Source organism: Aulonocara stuartgranti (assembly GCF_965226115.1).
Source record: "Aulonocara stuartgranti genome assembly, chromosome: 23".
NCBI lineage: Eukaryota > Metazoa > Chordata > Actinopteri > Cichliformes > Cichlidae > Aulonocara > Aulonocara stuartgranti.
This window is the reverse complement of record NC_138958.1, coordinates 11,092,089-11,110,883: the sequence shown is the minus strand read 5'-3', so window position 1 is coordinate 11,110,883 and position 18,795 is coordinate 11,092,089. Positions and strand designations below refer to the sequence as shown.

Here is an 18,795-nt window from a genome sequence, read left to right as displayed (position 1 = left end):
GAGAAGCAGTTTCTAGGTTAGGAGCTATATATATATATATATATATATATTATAACAGCAGTTCACTTGCATGGTCTTAAAACCTGATTTGGCCACTTCAAATATCTTTATCAAACAGCAATGTTATGTTTGTTGCGATTTCTGCTGCCCTGTTGGCTACATCCTTTATATGAAAAGACATAAAAACAAAAATTTAATTCAAAGGGTAAAAGTCACTTTTGCCAAAAACTGACAGGACAGGAATGTCCTTTCTGCCTCAAAGTGACTTTATATCCTTCATCACTCATATGTTTGGCAAAGCTTTGGCAGATTATATGCCAAAAAGTCATTTACAACACTTTTTGTCACAACACCAGCTCCCAGACACTGAGTGAATAAATTGAGTCACAGCGCCATCTACTGGATATACACTCTAAGCAAGGCTGAAATCACGGGGAAAGCTTTTGAATGAAATAAAGTTTCCATCAGGTACACTGTCAGGTTCTACAGTGGTTTCTCTGCAGGCATCAGGCAGGTGAGCATTTTCACCTGTTCTGTTTCAAATGTTGGATCATTGCAGATCCTTATAGTTTGTGTCATAATGTAAATGTTTAAAGAGCGCACAGATTCATATAAAGACCGAGGCAATGATGTGTAGAAGGAAACAAATGTGCTGAAAAATATAGTTTCTGCGAGGTGTGTGAGGTCAGTTTTGTGGGGCTCTGTGCAGATGCCTGCATGGTTGTAGGTCTGTTGTAACTGCGTGGTCTCGACTGCAGAGGCTGCGCTACAAGGCAGATGCCCTGCAGACGGGCTGCAACAGCTCTGCTCTGTGAGTGTTGGGGCAGCACATATCTTTCTACTTGTTCTACTTGTTTATTCAGTGAGCTAGTTTCAGTCATTGTGTAAATTGTGTCTCTTTTTAAAATGCCAGCCCCGCCCCCTGCTGCTCCACCTGTTCTTACAGCACTGCACCATCTGCATGTGTTTCCTGCACATGCATGAACCGATCAGATCCCTCAGCTGAAGTTTCTCACAGTGTGAATCTGCAAGTGTGTCTGCCTGCTGCTGCTGAGGATGATGATGCTGATGCTGAAGATGATGATGGGATGAAGATGATGAAAATACTGATGATGAAAATAATGGTGATAAAGATGATGATGATGATGTGATGATGAGGAAGATGATAATATGATCATGTGATGAAGATTATGAAAATAATGATGATGACGAAGATCATGAAAATCATGTGATGATGATGAGATGATGATGTGATGAAGATGATGAGAATGAAGACAATGGTGATGAAGAGGATGAAGATGATGATGGTGCAGTAGTTCCAACAGGCTGCTGTCCTCGCGCTCCTTCAGCCTCCTCCGTTGTTATGAGTCATCGCGCGCAGCGTCTGCGGAGCGGCGCGCTGTGATTGGTTGAAGAGGAGCCGCCTGCGCGCGCACGGAGCCGCTCGTTGACCGTGGAAGAGCCGCTGCTGGCGCGTGAGGAGCAGCAGGAGTTGTGTGCAGCATGTCATCCTGCCGCCGTGCGTGAAACAGCTGCGCGCGGACAGATTCAGACTCTTCAGATCGTTTCACAGCAAACATCCGGTCTGCACGCGCCTCCTCCTCTCCCCAGCACAGGAGCCACTGCTGAGAACACACGGATTTTATCTGCACACCGAGACACCGAGAGAGCGTCCGATCCGCCCAGCAGAGGTGACACACACGGACACACACACACACACATACGGACACACACACACTGATCCAGAAACGTCGGTCACACCTGCACCGGTGCGACACCGGGGCTCGTGCATCTCTGCGATTTTCCTCCAGCCTCATCATCATCATCTTCACATCATCGTCGGTGATCGATGGCTTCGATCCTTCTCTAATCGATGGTTTGTATTTTTCGACGCTGAAGCTTGATGACGTCCATGTGGGATGATGGTGATGATGGTGATGATGAAGTCAGAGGTGCAGCTGGTCTGCGGGGATTCAGGCTGCTCCGTGGCTTCTCCTCCCTGCGGAGGCCCTATTGGAGGGATGGCTGCTCATTCTGATTATCAAACAGCACCTTCATCAACTTCACCTTTCATTTAGCGATAATAAGCGTGCTGATGTTAACCTGGTGATGATCAGATAATCCTCTCTGGTATGATGCTTCTGATCAGGAGAGCAGCACGTGAGCTCAGACCTGCTGGGTGTGATTCTGTGGTCCCTGATTGGTCCCGTGCCTTCACACACGTTTTACATGATACTTCATGAAGTTTAAACATCTTTTGTTCGTTATACTTTTCAATCATTTTTATCCAAAGAAGCGAAAACGCGACTATTTCCATTGGCCTCTGCAGCATCTGTGTTAGTCATTGTACCCCATACAACGAGGTGACTGTTGTTGTGATTTGGTGCTATAGAAATAAAATAAAATTGATTAATTTTCTTATCCAGCTGACGAGTCTGTCCCAGCTGTCATAGGGTGACAGGCGGGCACGCCTGCACAGGTATCACAAGGTTAACAGAGAGAGAGAGAGACAACCATTCACACCTACAGCCAGTATAAAATCACTATGGTGATTATTGATTCATTAAACCACCAATTGTTGCTTCTTTAATGTGTTTATGACTTTAATGTTGCACCTTTAATGTGTTAATTAATTTATATTTTAAATCTACAGAAGAAGAAGAAGAAACAAAGTACAACATCCAAAATAATTAAAGTGGCTGAGATCAGAAATACTTCAAGGATAAGTACATTAAGTACATTAAGACTGTATTTAAGTAAAGTACTTGAGTAAATGTACTCAGTTACATTATCTACAGTATGCTCTCCACTAGTGGTTGTTTTGGGGGTAACAATCATATTGCATTATGACATGCGCTAATGGAAGCGGCACGGGATGGCTCGGGTTCAGCTTCACCTGATGGATATTACCAGCTCGGGCTGAACCCTCTGCACCTGCAGTTCTTCTCTTCACGCTACACACAGTGCTTCCTCATGTTGTGATGTAACTTCCAGACCTTTGACCTCTGAATGGACCAAGCTGTGATGTGTCCTCTCCTGATGGATCTGCTTGATGTTTGCACCCAGAACGTCCTTTTTTATTCAGCTCCTTCAACCACACCTACAAATCAAACACCTGGAATCATCTGCACAGCTTTGACGATTTATTTACGATTTACATTGCACCGCGTCATTCTGTGGAGGAGCAGGCAGATACTGGATGCCGTGCAGAAAACACCCACAGGCCGTAGAAAAGACTAACGCACCTTCAGGTGTGAAAAATGAAGCCGGTGTGGAAAATGCCTTAAAGCTGCCTTCTTTTTAATGGCCACCAGGGGGCGAGAGCTGTGGCTGCAAACAGACTTCGGTCCTGTAGAAGTCTATGAGATCTCTGACCTCTGTGTGTTTTATCTGCTCAGCCACTTGTTTTAGGTTGTACTGAATAAAACATGAAGTCAGTGTTGGTTATTCTACGTTTCCTTTGTCTGCACGTTATGGACTCACCAGTGAGGCAGTCGCTTGATGTTGTTGGTGGTGAAGTTGACTGGTTACACTAGGTTAAAACGACGCTCATGCCACCATGAAATCTGCTCCTGTAGTCCACGCGTGCACAACACTCTGCATCCCACCTCAGAAACACCACTGAAACCAGCAGTGCATCAGACCTGTACGAGGTTCAGGCACCATGAGAGTGAGTTTTAGGCGACCACAGACGTCTGCTGTTCAGGTGTTCTCTTCACTAAATGTTTAATCACCTTCAAAGGATTTTCTTTACCCTTTTTCTATACATTCATGGGTCTAAATAATCAAGAGAGTTTGGAATACTGAGTGACAACACTGTAAGCAGACAGATTCTTCCCATCCCAACTGATCCCATCAAAGTAAAAGAGCTTTTATACCACTGACATGCTCAGACTGTTACACAAGCAAATGTAAACTCTGCAATCTCAGGTGAGACTTAAAAGAAGCTCTCAGTCTGGATGAATATTCATGTTGCTGATTCTTGTGTTTTTGTCCTTTTCAAATCTTCAGATGGCAAAGGCAGACCAGCGTTTCGGCCAGCGGGATGGCTCTGACCAGAACTTCGACTACATGTTCAAGCTGCTGATCATCGGCAACAGCAGCGTGGGGAAGACGTCCTTCCTGTTCCGCTACGCCGACGACTCCTTCAGCAACTCCTTCGTCAGCACCGTGGGCATTGACTTCAAAGTGAAAACGGTGTATCGCAACGACAAGAGGATCAAGCTGCAGATCTGGGTGAGGACGGTTTGCTTGTCTGAGATGCCGGAGACGAACTGGCTTGTGGAAACAGATGCTGATGTCACAAATTATGCACATGGTGTCTTGTTGCATTGATGTCTTCAGTCTCTGCCTCTGTGATATTCTTTTTTTTTTTTTAGCTATAAAGTAAAAAATAATAGAAAGAAGTTGTAAGGCTGGTGGTTAGATGTTAAACCTGGTTCGCTTTGACGTCAGAGGACACCTGCATTGGTGTCAGGCCTCAGAACCAGCCCCTCTGTTAGGAAGAAGTGGTTTTGCAACCACAAAATGTTTTAGTCATAAAATTAATTATTGATCATCAGATTATCAGTTTAAACTCTGTGTTTGTGTGTCTGTTTTTTTGTGTGGCTCTTTTGTTAGTCAGGGAATGCGATGGTAGCGTCAATTAGCAGTGAGGAGTCAGCAGGAACTTCTCTTTGTTTATATTTTGTCTCATTTGCATCATCCTTACCTGGGCAGGTGGTAGGGTCCATGCAGGTAAGGCTGAGACGGTGAAAGGTGATGCAACATTACCTGGATTCTGTAACAGCCCTTTAAAAAGTTGGTACCAAACAATAACCTCTTTCCCTCATACAGACTCAGGGCTCAACACTGATGGTCATTCAGGGACGTAACACACAGCTGCTTCAGTATCTCAGGATGTTGTTTAAAAGGGATGATAAAAGCATGAGATGCACCAATGTGTCAGTCGGACCTCGGACTTAATGCAAGCTTCTTATCGGTGTGTCGTGGTGACGATGAATGCTGAAGCGGAGCTGGTTTACAGAAAAGTTTAAAGGGGGAATAATGATTTGATCCCAGTTGAAATGAGTCTCTGTTTTTTATGGTGGTTTCATTTTAATGATGAGAGATGAATATCAACCAAAAAAACCCAAAAAAAACACATTACATAAAAATTATAAACTGACTTGCATGTCTTGTTGCCTTGTTGGCGATCAGAGCAGTAAGATGTTTCTTGTTGTTGGTCATTAGGTTTGCTCACTTCTCAAGTTGCCAACTCAAAGCCTTAGTAGCTTCACAGGACTTGCTTCTTTTTTAGCCACTCCTTTGTTGCCTTGGCGATATGTTTTGAGTCATTCTCATGCTGGAAGTCCCATCCTTGACCCATCTTCAGTGATCAGGCTGAGGGAAGGAGGTTCTGGTTCTAGTTTGGCGTCATACATCGGCCCCCTCATCATGTACCCTCAGCAGAAAAACAGCCCAAAGCATAATGTTTCCACCTCTGTGCCTGACTGTGGGGATGCTATTCTTTGAGTCGTACTCAGCATTTCTCTTCCTCTAACCTCAGCAGGAGACCGATTTTGGTTTCATCTGACCACAGGTCTTTCTCCCAAGCCTTCTCTCATTGATTTAAGTGTTCACTGGTAAACTTAAGATGGGCCTGAACATGAGCCTCCTTGAAGATTCCAATCCATTACAGTAACACGATAACATTATGAAGCTCATCCCATGGAGTTCTGGGCTGATCCACTACTTTTCCTATGATTATCCTCATCGCATGAGGCAAGATCTCGCATGAAGCTCCAGACTTAGACTGATTGATGGTCACTGAGTTTTTGATTGATTGATTGATTGTAATCTGTTCGCCACATGGCAAACAGCCAGTCTGTAGGAGGTTCTGGCTGGTTCGCAGAGCATCAAATACTTGTTTCCCTCAATGAACATACAGATGTATTTATAACGTTTATGTAATGTCAATTTCTGGATTTTCAAATAATATTCTGTCTCTGTCCATTAAAATGAAACTATCATAAAAAATAGAGACAGTTCATTTATTTGTAAGTGAGCAAACTTACACACTCCTACCCCACATATGACCAAGAGCTGTGGGCAGTGATGGCAGACTGAGTATACAGGCAGCAGAAATGAGCTTCCTCTGAAGGTTGTCTGAGCTCACCAAATACAAAGTTAACCTCAGGTTACCCGCTCAGATACAGTCGCTGGAAGAGTGACACATTTTCTCCAAGGTCTCTCCTTTTTTTAGATACATCTCTGTGCAAAAGTGAAGATGAACCATAGAGAAAGTCACAGTTTGTGAGCCAATCAGCCCCTCTTACAATGCTGAGCATCTCAGCTGACACAGCACCAAGTGAGCTGTTAACAAGGATGAAAGGTTTTCTAAGAGAGATCTTTCAGCTGAAAATGTTGTTGGGGAAATGGATGTCTGCTCACCTGCAGCCATTGGGGAAGTCTGGAGGTCGGGCCAGCTCCATGGACGCACCATGTTCCTCATCCTGTTCCTGGTGAGGTTTTGTGGTATGGCAGAACACGCTGTCCTGATGGGTCAGGAGGATGCTGACTGAGCGGACCCATTCTAAATACTGGAAATACTCTATGTGGTTTAGATGTTGAGCTGCAGAGCCAAAGTGCTTGAAGATGCACTTTTCACCAATCAGCAGAAATTCGGAAACACCTTAAAGCACTTGCCTGATCAAATCTTATGTGATTTAACTTCCTGTTCAAAGGGAGTTCTTTCTTCCTCCTGTTGCCACGTCCTGCTCACACAGGGGATCGTCTGATTGTTGGTGTTTTCTCTTTATCTTACACTATGAAGCATCATGGGACAATTGTTGCTCTGAATTGGTGCTGTCTGAATAAAACTGAATTGAACTGGAGCAGTTATTGTGAAGAATTACTGAAATTAACTTTTTTTTTTTTTTTTTAATTTTTGCTTTCATGTCCATAAATAAAAACTGCATGAATAGAATGATCTCACATTAAGTCGAGATCAGACCACATCTTTCATGCATACTACACCAAAACAATCAAAAACCTTCCACAAACTGACCACAGACATCATCTGATGTTCATTTGACAGCCCAACGCTGATCTAAGGTTTGATCGAATCTTTAGCCGCTGCAGATCACACTGATGCTTCCTGCTCTGTTTTTTATTTGATTGGCTTGATTGATGTGGATTTAGCCTTTACTTGTTCCATTCGGGCAGTTTTTGTAAAATTGTCTGTTTATTCCTTTAAATTAAAGTTTAAAAAGCATCTTTTCCCTGCAGGTTAAACTTGTGCCTCCATCTTTGCTGATGCTGAATCTCTCAGAGGGTTCAGTGATGTGTCTCCTCGTCCTTTAATGTCTCTGCTCTCGCTGCTTTAATACACTGCGACGAAACGTTACAATTCTGTGACGTCAGCTGTAATGTTGAACGTGCTGTGACAGAGCGCACGTCTTCATAAAGCGCAGTAATGATCAGCTGCATGCGTTTAAAGTGGATCAGCAGACTGAGCTCTGCTTGCAGCAAAAACACACTCACAGCTCCTTTTATCAGTGGTGATGTTGTTGCCATGGCAGCGGCCCTTTACGCTCACACACACAGGCACACACACACACACACACTCCGTTACTGTGTTGACTTTAGTGGCAATTAAAAGGAGCTCTCAGGGTGGAGAGGTTGAGACCTGGCGGGAGACAAAGGGCCCAGAAGGTGTTTGTGTGCATGCATGTGTGTGTGTGTGTGTGTGTGTGTGTGTATGTTGCTGACATAATTGGAGCCAATCAGAGCCAGCTGATTCAAACTGAAAGCATCGTTGTGAGTAAAAATAGACTGAACACAAACTGTTGGATGGAGAGCTATGACCAAAGCATCATGGGAGGTGTAGTTTATGGCTGTTAACTTCAACATGTTAACACAGATTTTAGATCACTGGCTCTGCTTACAGACACATGTAGTCACTACGGGCGACACCTCTGGTTGTCAAAAGTGTGATTGGATAGAAGTTTAAGAGGAGATTGATCCTCCCGCTCAGCCGAGCTCAGTGCAAACCTCTGATGAGTTTATGGCCTCAGGTCTTATGGAATAAAACGTGATATTTATTTTGGACTTTTTGGCTCTGTTAGTGTCATACAGGAGTAGGAAGTAGGAGAGTGTTTCAGCTGTCTGCATATTTTTGAGTCTGATCATCCTCCATCGTAAACACACACACACACACACTCCACAGTCTGAATTAATTAATCGTATACGAGCTCTCGCTGTGTCTCTCCGGATAAAGGCAGAATCAGGAAGTGTTGAGTCAGAGCTAAAATTAGCAGAGTGACTCGGGGCAGCTGTAGTGATACGGAGGATGAAGTGGTGGAGGACGGTGGCGTGAAAGTCACACTGTGGCCCGGCTGCTTGTTGCAGAGATCAATGGCCTGAGACTAGATGAAAGAGTCTCTGGTGCTTTCTTAGATCATTTTTATTGATCGTCTTCAGTTTCCACAGTAATGATGTGTATTCAATCTGTCATATCACAAGTCAGAGTTATTAAAGCAGCACTGACACATATACATTAGCACAGGGAGGGATGCTGATGCCGTTAGCTGAATGACTGTTTTGCTTAAATATTAAAAACGAACTTTTTATTCATCACCCTTTACTCTTCAGAAGTTGTTCTTTCAAGCCTTTGAGCTTCTGCAGAAACCCAGCAGGTGTCTAAAGAAACACTTAAGCTGAATCAACACACTCATATTTTAGGTTCCAAACAAATTATCTATAATGAACCTGCTGTGTAGTTTATGTATTTGTGAGGATGTTTGTTTCAGGAGTTTTTCCCCGCTGTGTCTCAATCCAGCGTCTTCCTCTCTTTTTCTTCTCCTGCAGATTTACAGACATTTTTACAGCTTTATTTCTGGAGCTTCAGCACTGATGGCTTCATCATGGTAGATTCATAGAGTGGACCTTAAATATGGATGCAGCCACGAAGTCTGGAAGTTTTGGAGTTTACTTTCGGCCTTCACCGTGCTGTTTTTTTTTTTTTTTTTGATTGTTTCCAGATCATATTCAGACGAGAGGCTGGAATGCTAAGTTATCAGCTAACGCTCTTGTTATCAGTATGCATCTACAGACTGTATGGGTACATCACACAGACACAGATACCTAGAATTTCACTTCCTAGATGGTCTGTTAGTACAGTAACCTCACAGCAGCCATATTATTGGTCACATAAAGTCATTAAAAAGGCTCTAACAGCACAAACAGGGTCCAGAGGTATTGACTGGTAGCAGCTACAGCCACTTGTGTCACCATTTACCTGTCAGTCAAAGAGGCCACGCCTCTAATAATGCAAACTTTCCAGGCGAGTGCTAAAACCACTCCCCCCATACTGTTGTTATAAAGGGGGAAATTATCGATAGAGACCAGACAAGCTTGTGTATCGAGCTGTAAATATGTTTATTTTTGCTGTAAACCTTTAACATCGGAGTCTGAAGGGGCTGACTCACTGCTGGAGCCTCTGCTGGACGTTGGAAGAACTGCAGCTTTTAGTACTTGGAGGCTGCTGATTAGTTAAAGTCTGTTTGCAGCTGGCACAGTCATGTGCAGTGTTGGTCAAGTTACTTGAAAAAAGTAATCAGTAACTAATTACTGATTACTTTCCCAAAAAGTAATCCCGTTACTTTACTGATTACTTATTTTCAAAAGTAATTAATTACTTAGTTACTTTTTAAAAACATGATTTACAACCTGAATAGGTGATAAAGCGATAGATCTTTCAGCCCAATTCTACTTTTTCTGCATAATCCATCACACAAAATGTAATCAAATGGAAAAGTATCTTTTTAAAACTTGTTTTATTAGTTTTAATCTTTTAACTTTATGCATCAAGCAAAAATGTAATTATATGCAACATTCTCTGACTGGAAGAAATTTGTTTAATATTTAAACCTATTTTCTGCACATTCCAGCACATAAAATAAAATATTTTTTTGTGTTTACACTCACTCTTTCAAATAGATGAAAGTAAAACACAGCAGAAAATAAATAAAATCAAAGACTAGCGGTCCTGTTGCTCTATTTTCACCTGTAAAGCAGGAGTGGGGTAGGCGGAGGTTTACCCTGGTGTAGGTGTGCCGCAGCGGTCAGTGGAAGAATCCGCGAGTTTCTCTGTGAATTTCCCATTACGTCGTAGCGCACTCGGTGCTTGCTTGGAAGTTTAGGGGGTTTTTTGCTAATAAGGGGAAGTTTTCTTCCCACACACAACGGACACTAATGTTTTTGTCACTTTTTACGAAATCAAACTCAAAGTAAGGTCAGTACCTCCACGCTTTAAACGCTGCACGCTCATACTCTCTCCCGCACTCCATATATGATCCCTTGTTGATCTGCACACAGCTGTTGTCACGAACGTCGCACTCGCTTACGTCACTGTCATGAGACATTCTCGCAAAAAAAAAGTAATCAGATTACACTAACGCGTGCCCATCTCTGGTCATGTGACTAGCTGTGTGTTTGTTTTCAGGACACGGCCGGTCAGGAGCGTTATCGCACCATCACCACAGCCTACTACCGCGGTGCCATGGGCTTCATTCTCATGTATGACATCACCAACGAGGAATCCTTCAACGCCGTCCAGGACTGGTAGGTGATTGGCTGGAAGCCTGTGATTCAGCTCAGAAAGTGAAACTCAGCTCAGGTCATGTTGCTGTGTGTTTGCAGGGCCACGCAGATTAAGACGTACTCGTGGGATAACGCCCAGGTGATCATGGTGGGCAACAAGTGCGACATGGACGAGGAGAGAGTGGTACCCCCTGAGAAGGGAAAACACCTGGCTGATCAGCTAGGTGAGACTCAGCTCTCTTTCACCTCAGGTGGTACAGACAGCAGAAGAAACGTTTCTTCTTCATTAGTTGAGATGGTTGCAGTGAGAGAAACACTGCCTCAGGGCCCCAAAAAGGAACCTAAAGAGAAAATTATATATATATGAGCTTATTTAGTTTAACTATTCAAAGAAAAAGGGATGGCTCATCTCTTCCTTCAGCAGCTCTGTGCTGAGGCTCATGGGACATGTAGTATGTTTGATGTAGTAAAAAAGTAGAAAAACCCATAGTGTGATTAAAATACATACACACAATCCCTCCCCTTCCTCATATTATCTAACATTTACCTGCAAACACCTGAGCATGAAGGCAGTGCAGGAGGAGCCTTCAGACTAACAGGGATGGTTTCTGCAAACAGGTGTGTTTTCACCAGGTGAGCCCTGTCTGCCGAAGAACTTTCTTTAAATTATACCTGTTGGAGGAAATCTGATTATAAGTTCATTTTATTTTTGCTTTTTCTTGGTCTGAACATTTAGAAAGTACTCAGTTTAGCTTTAATTTTTCTTTATGCACAAGAACACGAAGAACAAGAATATGAAAGCAGGTAAAAGCTGCGGCTCTCAGCACTGACAGGGCGAGTAGCTTTTTATTCCAGTAAAAGCAGCATTGCACTTTATTGTTGATAGATTTTATTAATGCACCACCCTACGTGAATTCATTTTCACACACCGTGTGCTGACTGCAGAACAAAGAAATGAATAACTGTGATTCAGAGCGCCAGCATTGATTTTTCCTTTGTTTGATGGTGTTTAGCCTGAAAATTATTATTAATTAAAGCACACTCATGAAAACACCTTCAAACTTTTTCGGCCTAATTTTACATATGATCAATAATGAACATGCAGAAAAATAGAAATAAACATTATCATGTCTGTACTTTACTGACATCAGACTTCACTCCCAATGTTTTTAGACGAGCTCAGGTGTTATTCAGGGCCCTCTGTTCAGGTCACGTGTATTCAAAGCTGCTCTGAGGTCAGTCCATCAGAGAGCTGTGCTGACACTGAGCCGAAAGCCTGAAACACCTTAAACACACAAATATGGGATGAGATGCTTCACTCTTCATGCTTTCTGTCCTAATGCAGATAATTGAGCTGAAACTGAGCCTTGCTGCAGCTCTATTAACTGTTTAACTCACCTTTCATGTAGCCTGAGAAAGAGAGTGAATCAGATTCTCCACATCAGCTAAACGAGCGTCTGTTCAAGTGTCTGCTTCTCACACAGTCTGATTTATAAAAAAAAAAACAAAAAAACAAAAAAAAACAGAAAATAATTTCCATGACACGGGAAAAACCTACTCGAATAGAAATGAGGAGGACCTCATGTCTGTCTGACAGCTCTTACATGAACCAATGTTCGCTCTCCAAACTTTAAGCTTTATTATATTAAGGATCTCTCTGGTATCAAATATGGAGTGTATTCCCTTTCATTTTTAAAACTAGAGCAGACATTGACACGTAGCTGAATGGCAACAGTTTTCATAAAGCAAACAGACAATATAAACAGTTAAAGTTCAATATAAACAGCATCTATCTTACTAAAGCTAGAAGTGAAAATACTCAGCTTAAAAGAAGAAAACTCTTCTGGTTCTTTTCCAGTAAGCGCCTCCATCTCATTCTCAGGGTTTTTTGTCTTTCCTCTTGCATTAATATTCAAGAATGTACTTAGTAAAAACATATAAATGATCTTTCATATATAGCCCTTTTCTACTCTTGCAGAGCACTCAAAGCTATGTGCTTAAATTGTCAAAATCCGGTTGTAGGAACTCAGGCGCAGAGCGTTTAGACGCCTCCAAAAGACAGTTTATTTACAGCACCAGTGCACAGTATATACAGTGAGGGGAATCCAAAACTCCAGGGAATCACAGGGTAGCTCTCTCACACTCACACACGGCAGGGAGGTCACAGGTCCGGGGAGGAAGGTCTGAAGCAGAAGAGAAGGGAAGTCACAAACTAATCACGAATCTCAAATTACTAAGCACGAGTTCGCAGGAGCTGCAAGAAACACTAACGTCAGCAGTACAATCATCCAGCGACGAGAGGATCTGTGTTCCAGCCTCAAATAGTGCTCCCGGTGATGACAGGTGATTGTTGTCAGGTGTGTGGGCCAAGGGCGGGAGCCCACAGTGAGCCCCGCCCAGGCAGAGAGGGAGAGAGAGAGAGAGAGAGAGAACCAAAACGGCAAATGTAGCCTTGTGGGGCCGGCCGGGCAGGCACGGAGACCATGACATAAATGTTTTCTATTGAACAGTCAAACTCAGGTTGATGCATCAGACAGCACGATGAGGTTAGTGTCTTGCCCAAGATGCCAACTGGAGCAGTCAGGAATCAAGCCACCAACCTTCTGATTAGTAGATGACCTGCTTTACCTCCTGAGCTACAGCCACCCCATCTGAGCAATACAATGCATTGTCATCAGCATGGAAAGGAAAGGAGATTTTATGTTTCATTCATTAAATTAAAGAAATAAACCCATGAGAAAGTTGTTTTCCTGCATAAATTGGAAGGTGGAGGTGTTGGAAAGGGTCCAAATCCAGAACACCAAGGAAGGTAGTGGAAAGAAAGCCTTTATTTGTTGGAATATCCAAAATTTTGCAATCCAAAGAAAACCCATGGAGATGCAGGGCAGCACAACACAAAGCACAGATAAAAACCTAATCTGACAAGAACACAGAGGGAGACAGGACTGTTTACACACACTAGACGAAGGGGGAAATAAGCCACAGTTAAACATATTCAAGACAATCAACAGACAGGAAGTAAAACCCAACAGAACCAGAAACACAGAAATAATGAAACACTACTGAAAGTGTGAACTGAAACTAAGTACGACCTAAAAACTAAAACAAATATCCATGAAAACACATCTGCATTACCACAAACTAACTTCAAAATGCTATAATAATAAAATCCAACAGAAAATTCAGAGAATTCAGACATGTAAAACACTAGGACAATGTCATTTCCACTGAGTTTAAAAGCACTTTGTTTATGAGCTATACAACATGGCATCATCAGCATAAAGGAGCATTTCGTTTATCACTAGTCTAATGTGATCCACTGAGTCCGACGCCTCTAAATGTTGCTGCAGTGGTTTTTAAGTAAAGCTCTTCTGCTTCCTCCTGCAGGCTTCGAGTACTACGAGGCAAGCGCCAAAGAGAACATCAATGTGCGGCAGGTGTTCGAGCGCTTGGTGGACATCATCTGTGTGAAGATGTCAGAGCGTGTGGACGTAGAGGCGCCGGCAGCTCCTGGTTCCAAGACCACCAGACTGACCGACAAACCTGCCCAGCTACCTCAGAAGTGCTGCTGATCGTCTGTCATACCCCAAGCTCTCAAAATAAGAAAAAGAAAAAAAAATATATAGATTATCTATTGTAACATTCCTCTGCACACTCGCTCTGCTTCATGTTTGTGAGCGGCCATCCATTACTACGCCTTCTCCAGGCCCTGCTAACTAACATCTATATAACCACTTTTACCATCCCAAGTGTCCGTGGGAGGCCCTTTAGCTGTCAGCGTACTCCATGCTAATGCGGATTTGGCGTGCTTGAAAAGGTTATTGTGCTGCTGGTGGTGATATCACTGTGACCAGTGACTGTTTTCAAAGATTTTTCTCTTATGCAGAAACAAAAAAAAAGAACAAAGCCTTGATTATACTAGAAAGTGACACAGTTACAGACAGGCTGAAAAAGTGACATCAGGTACTTCCGGTTCGTTCTCTTAGCTGTCGCATGGATAATTAGCATCTGATGATGAGCGTGCACGGTTTATTTCATAGTTAACTGTGAAATGCTGACATTCATGTGTGTGAAGTAGAGGCCTTTTACTGTGGAGTGAGGAGTCAGAGGTCAGGACTGTGAGGAAGACTTTTGGTAAGTGGGGGGAATTTGTGAGTCAGGGGTGGAGAGTGGACTGTTTCCGCTAAGAAACAAATGCACTGAAGGAGTTTCCAACAGGATGATTAGATCTGCGCATTTTCTGTGCTGGTGTGACTTCAAGGTGGAAACAATTAATGTCTAAAAAGCTGCACAGCTGGTAACCACAGACTCAACTTCTTGCAAGCATGAAAGTCGAATCCAACAGAAGCTGATCCAGAATGCTGCACAGATGTGAAACATCCAGCAGGAAACCACTGCAGGTCAGAGTGACAATAGGATCCATCCAGTCCAGCTGCTGCAGAGACCAAACTGCAGATGATTGTTAACACTAGTAAAAGGCTTTTTTCTGCAAGCCGTTGCGTGCCACTCTGTAGTGCAGACTTCTTCACAGAGAAATAACCACTACAAAGTCGGTGGCTCTTGAGTTAAACTTTCCTTAACTTAAAGGTGAGCGGTTAAAGCAACTACCAGTGGAGTGAAGGACACCTCTGACTGACATATCAGGGGGTGGTAAATACATTAGAGGGCTACCTAAGCAACCACAGCCAGGAACAGCCATAATCCAGCTGCCATTAAAATGATGCAAGATGAGTGAATCACTTCCTGTGTGGACACCCCTTAAGAAGTGTGCTTCATTCGCATGCATCACAAAGATGCCGTCCGGCTTCTCTTTGTTACCCTGAAGATGCTCTCTTTGATTGCAGCACTGTGATGTTGACCGGGACACCGAGGGTGAATCTTCTTACTCTGCCTGAGATTAGACGCGATGATTGACACCTGCTTGCTCCGTGCTGTAATGACACGTGTAGTGAGGCAGCAGGCCTCTAACTGAGTAACACTGCGGGTCAAGTTTAGTGTCTCAAACACGCCAAATGCCCATTTAGTTGGAGTGTGATGTCAGCAGGGTCACAGGTCAGCACAGCACTGCCTTTCCTCTCAAAGTGTAGCACAACGCCACAGCTGCTCATGTGTTTACAGTCCTCCTCTGAGTCATCACTCATGCTGCTTCTCTACAGCTAGCATTAGTTCCTCTGATATAACATGCCTATAGCCCACAAACTCTTACTGGCCTTACTCAGACAGACGCTTTAAGGCTGCACCACCAACGCACAACTCTGACAGGGCTGCAGTCCAGTCGCTCGGGTCAGAGGAGCCGGGTCAGAGGTGAAGAGACAGCACCCCCTGGTGGTTGAACAGGGTCTTAAGATAACTACAGAAACTTCAATGAGAAGGAAAACACTTGAAATGGTGTTAAAACAAAGTATTACTGAGACAACACATAAGTTTACATCCAAGAAAAAACCTCCATTGGGAGTTCTGATCTGTAAAACCTCAGATTAAATCATTACTTTCAAGAGTCATATCGGATGAACAGCTGTGAGTATTGATGACACCTGTAACCAGGTGTGAAATGAAGCTGAAACTGCATTGTGATTTTATGGATGTTTGTATGATGATTTCAGTCTTGGTTTCAGTGATGCTAAATCCCAGAGGTGAAGATATTTTCTCTGCTCACTCTGTGAAAACCAAACTGAGATACACAGATGCTCTTTGAGCATGTGCAAACCATCCACTAAAAAAAAAAAACTCTGAACTCTGACTCAAATTGTCTGCATTATTAACAACAAACAGAACAAATATAAGTCTGATGTGAGCGTGTGCAGGAGCACAAACAATCCCTGTTTGTTATCTCTGTCCTCTCTAATCTGCAGCCTCCAACAGCTGCCCTCAGTTTGATGTTCTGCAGGACTTAACGTGATGCTGCTTGACTTTCAGCTCTCTTTGCATGTCCTTCATAGCTTATACAACCTTCCTGTTTCTGTCTGATGAAGCAGTCCTTCAGATCTTCACTGTTCCAGCCTTCAGTCAGTGTTTCTTCTCATTGACAGGAAGCCCCAAAACGTCTGCCCCTGTACCAGCTGTTTCCATTGTGTTGTGAAGGTGTGGAAGGATTTCTGAATGGACCAATGGGGTCCAAGACTTCCAAGGAATCAGAGGCCTCAGAGCCATTTTTATTTCTAAAGCCCGGTGTGGGTGTGGCTGCTGAAGCCTGAGTTCAGGTGCATTTTGCTGTAATGTAAGGCTGCGCTCAGAAGTGAGATGCAGAGTTCCTGCCTTCACAGAGCCGTGAGATTCTTTAAATACACGGCAGAGAATCAGTGATGACCCCGAATGAGATATGCTTTAAACTGAAACGCTGTCCTTCCTGTGGGACCGAAGCTCTGGATTCACCTCTCTGACCTTAATTACAGAGAAACAGAGCACGAGTTAAGAAGACTGGAGTTATTTAAAGCCACTGAGACCTGACGACACAACCCAGAGCTGCAGCAGTCAAACCTTCCAGCACCAACACACAGTTTTTCTGGTTCAGGATCAAGCCAGCGGACTCACATTAATGGAAGCTGCAAACAGCAACAGGAACTCCAAAGTAACCGACATGCAGGAGGTTTGTTTCTGAGGTTAACTGACGACTATCTGACCGTCATAGCTGAATGATCATCCACTCCCTTTGGTGGTGTGAGCGTGCTCATAAGGGCTTAGTTCACATACAAATTCTGTTCCAGACAAATGGAGACATGCTCGGAGCTCTTTTGGTGTTATTATGAAACAATCTGAGATGGAAAATGAGAGTGGAAAGAGTCGTGTTTGCATTCACACTAATCATCAACCTTCAGGTGTGAAGTGAACCTGTTTGAATTGCACTTTGCTAGAAGCTGAGTCAGAGTTCACGAGTCATAGAAGAGTAAAAAGCATCCAGGGTCTTGCCTCTGGCCAGTGCTGGAGTGCGTGCTCGCTGTAGTTTTGGTTTGACTTCCATGTCTGCTTTTTTCCAAAATCACAGAAGAACAAAGACAGGAAAGGAGATCAGGATCAGAGCCCCTGGCCCGGGCCACACTGAGCGCTGCAGCCCTGCTTCATGGTGGCAATCAGCTTTTGCACCGGCGACCGTGCCGCCAAGGCCACACGGAGACTGATTTTTAGTCACGCACACACGTGAGTGGAACTGATGAGTGAGGAGAGCACGTCTCTCGCCCCCTTTAGCAGGTGTAGTCGCACAGCCGCCGTGTTTGCAGTGTTTCCTACATGAGTGTGTGTGTGTGCGTGTGTGTTCGTGTTGAGTATCATGATATTTATCGCGTGTTCAGTTGTACGGGTTCTTGTGATATTTTGAGATCCAGTGCGTTTGTTCATGGAAGACTTGAAGAAACATTTGTTCTTAAATATTCTGATAAACTTATATCCTGCCAAACTGTTGTATAGCAACCACAGCGCACGTTGGTGTGTAACTCCCTGCCGTGTGTCTTCATATGGATAAGAACTTACAATAACATGGACATCGTCTTCATATGATTATTTTCTAAGTGACTTTGTAAATGATAGAGGTAGATCTGATCCTGGTGTTGAGTTTATTTTTCTGCAGTGTAACCATGGACTAATTCTTAGAGAGTTCCTGTAAACTTGTTGTCTTATGGTTTGCTCCTGTTCGGGGAGAAGCACAAAGTGATTGTACAAAATATTGTGAATGTTTGTATATTATAGATCAGATTTAGTATAATAAAAATCACAATCTTTAATCAGAATGCGTGTCGCTTTTCTTTGGTAGAATACATACGTACGCAGTCGTCACCAGAGAATCTTTTAAAAATTACATAAATCTGCAAACAGTTCTGAAAGTTGTGTCGAACCTCTGCTCCACAGGGGTCTGCTGTATCACTCCTGTTCACTTCATAATCCTCTCATGGGTCACAACACCTACAGAAGAACTCTGGTGGTTCTGCAGAGGTTGGATATCAGTGATGTCCAGGAGGACTGTACAGAATGTGAATAAAAGCAGAGAGATGGTGGTCAGCTTCAGAACGAAGATTGGGATGGGTGTGAGTGTGTGTTGGAGAAGTATCTGAGTGTTTACATCAACAACAGGCTGAACTGGAGGGATGACATAAGAAGGAGACAAGCAGGCTCTGTTTCCTAGGGAAGCCAAGATCCTTCACTGTGTGTAGCAAAATGATGGACATGTTCTATCAGTCAATGAGTTCTGCTGGAGAAGCAGCGTATTCAAGCTGACATAGG

The 18,795-nt window shown here is 43.4% G+C and overlaps 1 protein-coding gene across 1 annotated transcript; it reads left to right on the top strand.

The window, feature by feature from the left end:
• Positions 1-1,319: 1,319 nt before the first annotated feature.
• Positions 1,320-18,292, top strand: rab3b (RAB3B, member RAS oncogene family). Its single transcript, XM_082524262.1, has 5 exons — positions 1,320-1,691; positions 4,012-4,236; positions 10,487-10,605; positions 10,684-10,808; positions 13,972-18,292. The coding sequence occupies exons 2-5, from the start codon at positions 4,012-4,014 to the stop codon at positions 14,154-14,156; spliced, it is 654 nt and encodes a 217-aa protein (XP_082380388.1). The 5' UTR covers positions 1,320-1,691; the 3' UTR covers positions 14,157-18,292.
• The last annotated feature ends 503 nt before the right edge of the window (positions 18,293-18,795 follow it).